This window comes from Nicotiana tabacum, chromosome 20 (genome assembly GCF_000715075.1).
Source record: "Nicotiana tabacum cultivar K326 chromosome 20, ASM71507v2, whole genome shotgun sequence".
Classification (NCBI taxonomy): Eukaryota; Viridiplantae; Streptophyta; class Magnoliopsida; order Solanales; family Solanaceae; genus Nicotiana; species Nicotiana tabacum.
Genome location: NC_134099.1, coordinates 114,328,766 through 114,337,274, shown reverse-complemented (window position 1 = coordinate 114,337,274; position 8,509 = coordinate 114,328,766). Strand labels below are relative to the sequence as shown.

Below are 8,509 nucleotides of genomic sequence, written 5' to 3'. Positions count from 1 at the left end.
CCAGTTGAAGGACATTTACGACGGTCGTGTCCTGTTTGTGAGCATATGCCACATTCGCGCATAAACGATATTACCAAAATCCATTTGGTTCCGTATATGCGTTCTCTTTTGCATTTGCAGCTTACGCAAATAGTCCTTGTTACACAACATTTTAAATGGTTCCGCGGTTAATAATGCTCAGCACCCAATGGCTGCAACTGCCCACTGTATGTGTTTACGTATGCAGCAACACTGTATTGCCTATCAACATAGTTGGTTGCCCCTAAACCAACTTGTTGAAAGCACTTCATGGCAAGTGCGCACGACATGTGGTAGATGGTCCATTTCCCACATGAACACAACCTGCTGGCTTCATTCACGGTTTGTAGATTATTTCCCTGATATCCGCGAATAGCGGTGCGAACTTCAAAAACACCCCGGTCGTGATCATACTGTAAAAATGAATGCCAATGTGCTCGCCTCCTGTATTTCTCAAATATTCTCATCGGTATTGGCATAAATTGAACACCCCTGTCCATCAATTCTGATGTAGCTCTATGCCTTTCAACAAACCTCTCCGCAATCTGTTTGAATGTCATCCGGACCATGGCAGTGACCGGCAATCCACATGCAGACTTCAATAAGACATTGAATGACTCCGACACATTTGTAGTCAGGGCTCCCCATCGTCTGCCACCATCAGCATGCAATGTCTACTTGTGAAGCTCATGTCCCATCAGCCAATTATAGGCTCTTTCGTCTAATTGCCGGATCACTTCCATATGCCTCGTGAATTTGCACTACTGGTGCTCAGTTGCAGCCATCCATATTAAATCATGCAAGGCTTTATCGGGATATTTCTTCTGGAAATTGGTTTTCAGATGCCTCACATAGTAACGATGGTATGCATATGATTCCTGCCATCCAGGCAAATGTCGTACAAAAATTAAAATATCACCATGCTGATTGGATATTAGACAAATACTTGAACGCTGTTTGACAACGTGCTGCTTCAAGTGGTTCAAAAAAAGCATCTACGTCTCTTTGCTTTCATTGGCACAAATGGCAAAAGCTACTGGAAATATTTGTCCGTTGGCATCTACTACAACTACGATCAAAAGCTTAATATCATATTTTCTATAGACATGAGTACCATCTATGAAAATTACCGGATGGCAATGCACAAAACCATCAATTGTTGGTTTAAATGACCAGAACACATAGTTAAAAATATATTTCGGTATTCCCGAACTCCGCTCATGCTTCCATTCAACAACAGTCCCGGAGTTAAAGTATTTCAGTGCGGCCACGTACCTGGGTAAAGATGAAAATGACTTATCCCAGTCATCATAAATAATTTCAAATGCACGTTTGCGCCCGAGATATGCTTTTCTTTTAGTTATAGTACACTCATATTCCTGGTGGACGGATTTAATACACTCTTTGATCTTGTACCTAATGGACACTTCCAAGTGTGGAGTCAAGACAAGAGAAATCAAGTCTACATCCAAGTTGAAATGATTCTGATTGAATGTGTCCATTTCACATCTGTGGGTGCTAATATATTTATCCATTTTTCATAACCCTGTTTCCTTCTTGATCGCACGTAACATCCAGTTACAACCCATAAACTGTCTACGACATACAACCTTGTATAACTCCGGAGTTGACTCCCTTACTGTCATCTCATGACACTCTCTTACGTTGTACATTTTTACAGCCCTGGCTAAGCGAGCTTTATCGGGAAAATACATGCCCTTTGCCAGTACTGTTGGTCTAGACTCATCCCACATTGCTGACCGAAATTCATCATCATCCCTTGTGAGGGCATCCACATCCGGCATACTTGGCAAATTATCAAGATAGGAAATATTCCGCTCATGAAATGGCACGTGAGACTCGTACACTCTTGGTCTAATGAGAGGTGGAGGAGCATGCTCCCTCGTCAGCTCAGGTTCGACATTCACTTCCTCCTCCTCATCACCCTCGTCAGGGAAGAGTGTGTCATCTCCAGACTCATCGGCATTGTTGTCATAATCACTATTATCTTCTTGACTCTGCACATCTGCCAAATGGCGAGTAAATACGTCGTCTACAGGCAACTGAGTGAAGTCAGGACCATCAAGTTGCTCGTTTTCACTGCATAAAAAGAACAAAATGATAAGTTGCTCAAATTGATAAATATTTTACATATAACTATATCACTTCTCTTACAAGTCGTACTGCGTTGACATTTCATGATGGACATTTTTTTGTTGGTGATGACTCCCGGATGGACCACCGTGACCCAACACGCCAGAGCTACGCATATTCGAACTAGGCATGGGGTCATAACTTGTAAAATTCATATCCGGACGGTATCCTTGTGAAAAATATGAGTGTTAACGCAAATTAAATTCAATAAAAAGTAACATCGTAACAGAAAAGAAAATTGAAGTTTACTAGTAGTCTTGTGGATTATGTAAAGTAGGAGAGAAATTATTTCCTCATTCGCCCGCAGAGATAAGTTAAGATCCGGCCAAACTCTTTCAGCCGGAACATTTTATATTCCCTGTATTCATCCAGAATTCGCAAAAAATCTCTAAGAGTTTCATCATCTTCGATGTTAAACTCAGAATAACAAGCAAACCCCTACAGAGTCACATAATATGAAAATCTACCGGTTACTTTAAGGTTCACCGAACGTTTCCTCACACTCATTTTTGTACGTAGCAACGATACCAATTTATTGTAGTCCATTGTAAGTGGCAATTTAACATGACACTATAAAGATGAACTATACCTCATAGAGTTATTCTCCATTAACATCTCACCCCTCCCCCTCCCCCTCCCCCCCCCAATATAATGAAACCCTTATTTTTGGCTCTTCAGACATTATGAAAAATGCTTGATAACAAGAAGAAAAGTTTGAACGGAAGTTAGAATATTTTTTGAATGGGATTTCATAAAATCCTAATGCCTTTAAATAAGGCAATGCCTAGCTTTGGGGGCTGAAGACGCGCTATACCCATTTGAATTATTATTATGTCAGTTAACCGCATGAGACTTATTGGTGAGCCCACAAACATGTATTGCATGGTATTATACCGCACTATATATATTTGAATTATAGTTATGTCAGTTAAATGCAGGAAACTAATTGGTGGGCCCACAAACAGGTATAGCATGGTATAATATCACACTATATATAACGTTGTATTATACCGGTTTATACTTTAACGACAGAAACACCATTAAAGTATAGCGCGATATAATACCGCATTATATATAAAAAACATTTTTTTTTTGACAATAAAAAGGCATTTTAAGTCCAAAAAGTTGGCAATTAGGTTTCGGACTCCACTTGCCTCGGCAGGATGGTTGGTGACTTAGTTCCCCAAATAACCCAACTTGGAAGGTTTGTAATCTTGTCAATAATTCCAATCAAGATGGGTCCACCAATACCAATATACTGCAAATCTTAGTACATTCCAATGCCCAGGTACTTGGTACGTAGTCTATCTCGTGCTTGTCTCTCTCTACTTTTTGCTTTCTTGTCTTCATTGGGTTAGTGTTAGCTAGTGTCACTTTTGCAGAAAGTACACTGAGCTGATCAATGACTAGACAAGTACAGAATTTACTACTAATACGAACACTACACTTTTTCCTCAGTAGGTATTGAAGAAAAAATTGAAACCCTTTTTCTTTTTCTTTATAATGGAGCGTTATGAGTTTGTGAAGGATTTGGGTTCTGGTAATTTTGGAGTAGCTAAGCTTGTTAGAGATAAAATTACTAAAGAGCTCTTTGCTGTGAAGTTCTTTGAAAGAGGCCAAAAGGTCGCAGATTTGATGCCATCACTTTATTTGGGGATTTTAGTACTAATTTATTTATTTATTTATTTTTGGCTAATCACAATTTTCTCTCTTTCGAGGTCTGCAGATTGATGAACATGTACAAAGGGAAATTATGAATCATAGATCACTGAGTCATCCAAATATTATCAGATTCAAAGAGGTATAGTACTCAGCCTCTTACTGTTGGAAATGTTTTATTTTTTATTATTTGTTGCTCCGTCCGTTCTCTTTTACTTGTCTAGCTTGCATGTATTAAGTGTTTATTTTATAAATTATCCTTGTTAAATCTAAATTTGACTATTAGTACTCCGATTAGTTTTAAGGGTAGAAATGAAAAATTATTAATTAGTTCTTTCTTGATTTGCTAAAATGGACAAGTAATAGGGAACAGATCGAGTGTTTCAGGTTCATCTTCTATGACATTATTTCCTTATTAGTCAAAGGATAATAGTTTTCTATATTTGAGAACAATTTAACTCTAAACTTTTATTTTATCCTTAATTGCATGCTTTTATAGTCACAAAAGAATCTCATGGCATGTTTAAAATAACAAATTTCAAAAGTCTTTCATTCCTTTTTAAATATCCTGTGGTGAGGAGGGAATATTTATCTTAGCCGATTCCTCTGGGAAGCCTACTCTGTCTAATGAAGTAAAACATGTAATTTAGCATCAACTACATTTTTCAGTTCTGTTTATGGCTTATTCATATGAGTGAACTTCACACCTCTTCCAGGTATTGCTGACACCTACTCATCTAGCAATAGTAATGGAGTACGCTGCAGGCGGAGAACTCTTTCAGAGGATTTGTAAAGCTGGAAGATTCAACGAAGATGAGGTATTAGACGATAATTAGAGTGATAACTTGGCTAGATCAAATTTACATTTTACATATTTCTGGTGATTAACTTCTGACAAATAACTTGTGCTTGTTTGTTATATTCGGATTTTTGGTGCAATTTCTTTTTTTCTCAGTGTGGGGGACGGGGGATCATGCTTGTTATTTACCAATCTTCAATCCTGGGTACTGACATCTTAAAACTTTAAACGAAGAATGGATGTGCTTCCAAAATTCTCATGTTTTGAGGTCGTTATTCTCATATATTTGCATGTATATGTATGTATGTTGTCTATATGCTTGCGCGCACACACATACATGTACATACTTATACTGCTCAGTGCAGAATGCTTTCTATTCAAATTTCAAAGCTTGTAATTGTGTATTTTAAATTGTTTATATATTTGGTTTTTGGTCAGGCCAGATTCTTCTTTCAACAATTGATATCAGGGGTTAGCTACTGCCATTTCATGGTAAAACATCAATACTTCTCATGTTCTCAAGTTTCAACTAGTTTGTGTTTTCCGTGGACCTATTTTATTGATATTTTGCTTCAGCAAATCTGTCATAGAGATCTCAAATTGGAAAATACATTACTGGATGGAAGTGCTGCACCACGAGTCAAAATATGCGATTTTGGTTACTCCAAGGTCAATAATCTTTTGGCTAACCTTATATTCCTGACTACTGTTCCAGATTTTTGTTAAAATCCAGTTTAACGGCTTCACTTGTTTGCAGTCATCTGTCTTTCATTCTCAACCTAAGTCCACCGTAGGGACACCAGCTTATGTTGCACCGGAGATCTTATCAAAGAAAGAATATGATGGAAAGGTACTACTCGTGCGTTCTCAAACCAACTATTTCACGATGTTTGTATCATTTAATTGCATTTCTCTCTTGTTAATTCTTGAGTCAATAGGTGGCTGATGTTTGGTCTTGTGGAGTCACTTTATACGTAATGCTGGTTGGAGCTTATCCATTTGAAGATCCCAGTGATCCAAAAAATTTCAGAAAGACTATTTCTGTAAGTACATGGAAATAATTACACATGAATTATGATAGATAGTGAAGAACTTGATCTGACTTATGAAAAGAGATTAAAAAAAAAAGGAACTGTTCTGTTTTGAATGTTGTAAAAGCCATTTTCCGCAGCACTTTGATTGAGTTAACTCTCCATAACAGAGAATATTTAGCGTCCAGTACTCAATTCCACAACATGTCCAAATCTCCATGGAGTGCGGGCATCTCTTATCCAGGATTTTTGTGACAGATCCTGAAAAGGTAAGAAAATTTCTGCCAAAAATTTATATCATTATAAATCTTATACGTGAAATGTTGTTCATAACTGTTTGAGCAACACGATCATGAAACACATTAGCTTGGACATGCCTCCATGTTTTACTCTTGTTTTGAATGTGTTCGGAGTAGTCCAATAATATTGTTGGTTTGCTGAATTCTCTTGTAGAGAATAACCATTCCGGAAATTAAAAAGCATCCCTGGTTTTTGAAAAACTTACCTGTCGAATTCATGGAAGAAGGACGACACGAATGCGTTGATGTAAATAACCCGAGTCAGAGCATGGAAGAAGTATTGGCAGTAATAGAGGAGGCAAGAATTGATTTGCGGGTTCCTAAGGTTGTAGCAAATTCATGTGAAGGGAGTATGGAACTTGATGAATTAGATGATGAAGATATTGAAACAAGTGGTGATTTTGTTTGTGAATTGTAATGTGTGGGCAATGCTGTAACTTACCCAAAGAGAATGAGTCTACACTACAATGCTGTAAATTTAGTTCCCAATGTTATAAATTCCTCGCTCCTCAGCAACTGACTCTGAGTTCTCTATGTGGTGATAGGTGCTGTTTTTTACTAGCTAGGTGGAACTTCTTTCCTTCGTCATTGGAATTGATGGTTTCCTATAACCCAGATAATAAGGACAACAAACTGAAATGCAGGAAGTAGGGTGGCAAACGGCAGGGTCGGGTCGGGTCGGGTATGAGCATGTCAAAAACAGATAAATTATCTGATCCGACCCATATTTAATAGGATAAAAAATGAATTATTATCCATGACTTCTTGAATATGATCACTTTTGGGAGAACTCTTACTCTCCCAACCTTGAGGAACCCCCAATTTGAGGCTTTACAAATGTAAAAGTTAAACTCAATAGTTATTCATTTTCTAAGTGGATAATATAGTTTTTATTTATATTTGAATCGATTTTAAAAAATTTATTATCCAACCCATTTTTAATGGATAATATGGGTGGATAATTATTTTCTTTATTCATTTTATCACCACTAGCAGGAAGTAGCATATGATTTTATTTTAATTTTAAAAAGAAGTATTATAAGCAGTACGGCATTTTCAAAAACTCTTGGCAAATATTCCTTTCCAAAATTGTGGCCTGCTTTTGCGAGTTGGTCTGCTATCATGTTTTGCTCTCTGTACGCGTGTTCGACTACAGGGTTACCTAGCTGGCCCAGATAGTACCTGCAATCAGCAATTAAGTTAGAGAAATCAATATTTTGAGAATGTAATAATAGTATAAGATCCTTTGCATCCACGTCCACCTCCAGAGGTGCAATGTTATTTTCATAAGCTAATTTCAAGCCATGTGTTAATGCATAGAGCTCCGCAAAAATGGTTGAATCATGTGGTGCAGATCCTGAGAAACCTAAAATCCATTCAGCATTGAAGTTCCTAATTAATCCTCCTATGCCTGTCGTATTAGCTGAAAAAGCTCCGTCTATATTAAGTTTATAACAAAGAGCAGTTGGAGGATTCCATTTGATATTCTTAGCTGGTTTTATTTTACGATTAGTCTTACAAGTATAAGAAGCTAAGTAAGTAAATTCCGCTGCTTGTTGAGTAATATGATTATGGAGAATATTAACTCTAGTCATGTTAAACAGGTTATCGTTTCGTGTAAGCCAAATATTCCATAAACTAATAGGTAAGTAAATTTGAGGGTTGATGTGGAAAGGAAGGTTGGAGTTTTTATTAAAAATGAGTTCACGTGCCCAAGTATGTGTGCATGGCAGATTGGTAATGTGACTAATAAGGTGCATGAAGCCCAAGTCTTGCCAATATTTTCTAGCATTTAAGCAATCGAGAAAAATGTGTTTAATAGATTCATCTTCCCTTTGACAGTAAAAACAAGTAGCATCCCGAATAATATTAGTGTTTTTTAAGTAAAGTCTGGTTGGTAACCTATTATGGCAAAGAAGCCAAATAAAGGTTTTAAATATTGGATGGATAGGGAGTTTCCAAATCCATGAAAAAGTATGAGAGTGAGTCGTAGAAGACTGTGTGTCTACCTCAAGTGTGGTATACATAGAATTAACAGTAAATTTGCTAGTTTGAGTTAGACCCCAGTAGATTAGATCTGCTTGATTGCGAAAGTGGGATACGTAAGTAGCATCCATCAAACGATTAATATTATGCCCTAGGTCAAAAGGAATTATTTCCTTATTCCATCCCATGGGATTAAGTATTTGAGAAATTGTTAGACTTGTTTGTTCCAAAGTTGAGGGGCCTTGGATCATAGAGCGCAGCGTTGTGCCTGGCTTTAACCAAAGGTCGTCCCAAACACTAATATGCTTGCCATCTCCTATTCTCCATTTAATACCCATTTGGCAAAAGTTACAGCCTATTAGGATGTTATCCCAAGTTTTGGAATTATTCAACACAGTATTTTTGTGGATGTATTTGTTAATAAGAATCCTTGACCACATTGCTTGAGGAGATTGGAAAATTCTCCAAGCAAGGCCTGCAAGTAAAGCCTTATTTTTTTGCCCTAATTTTTGAATGCCCAGACCACCTATAACTTTTGGGGTTGTTACAACATTCCATTTGAG

At 37.3% G+C, this 8,509-nt stretch overlaps 1 protein-coding gene across 3 annotated transcripts; it reads left to right on the top strand.

The window, feature by feature from the left end:
- The first annotated feature begins 3,306 nt into the window (after positions 1–3,306).
- LOC107817951 (serine/threonine-protein kinase SAPK1-like) lies at positions 3,307–6,476 on the top strand. 3 transcript variants are annotated; one of them, XM_016643850.2, is made up of 9 exons: positions 3,307–3,467; positions 3,899–3,973; positions 4,548–4,649; positions 5,069–5,122; positions 5,207–5,299; positions 5,388–5,480; positions 5,569–5,673; positions 5,832–5,930; positions 6,115–6,476. In XM_016643850.2, the coding sequence occupies exons 1-9, from the start codon at positions 3,453–3,455 to the stop codon at positions 6,376–6,378; spliced, it is 900 nt and encodes a 299-aa protein (XP_016499336.1). In that variant the 5' UTR covers positions 3,307–3,452; the 3' UTR covers positions 6,379–6,476. The 3 variants fall into 3 exon arrangements, with proteins under 3 accessions (XP_016499336.1, XP_075097357.1, XP_016499335.1); XM_075241256.1 differs by lacking the exon at positions 3,307–3,467 and adding an exon at positions 3,516–3,633; XM_016643849.2 differs by lacking the exon at positions 3,307–3,467 and adding an exon at positions 3,533–3,795.
- The last annotated feature ends 2,033 nt before the right edge of the window (positions 6,477–8,509 follow it).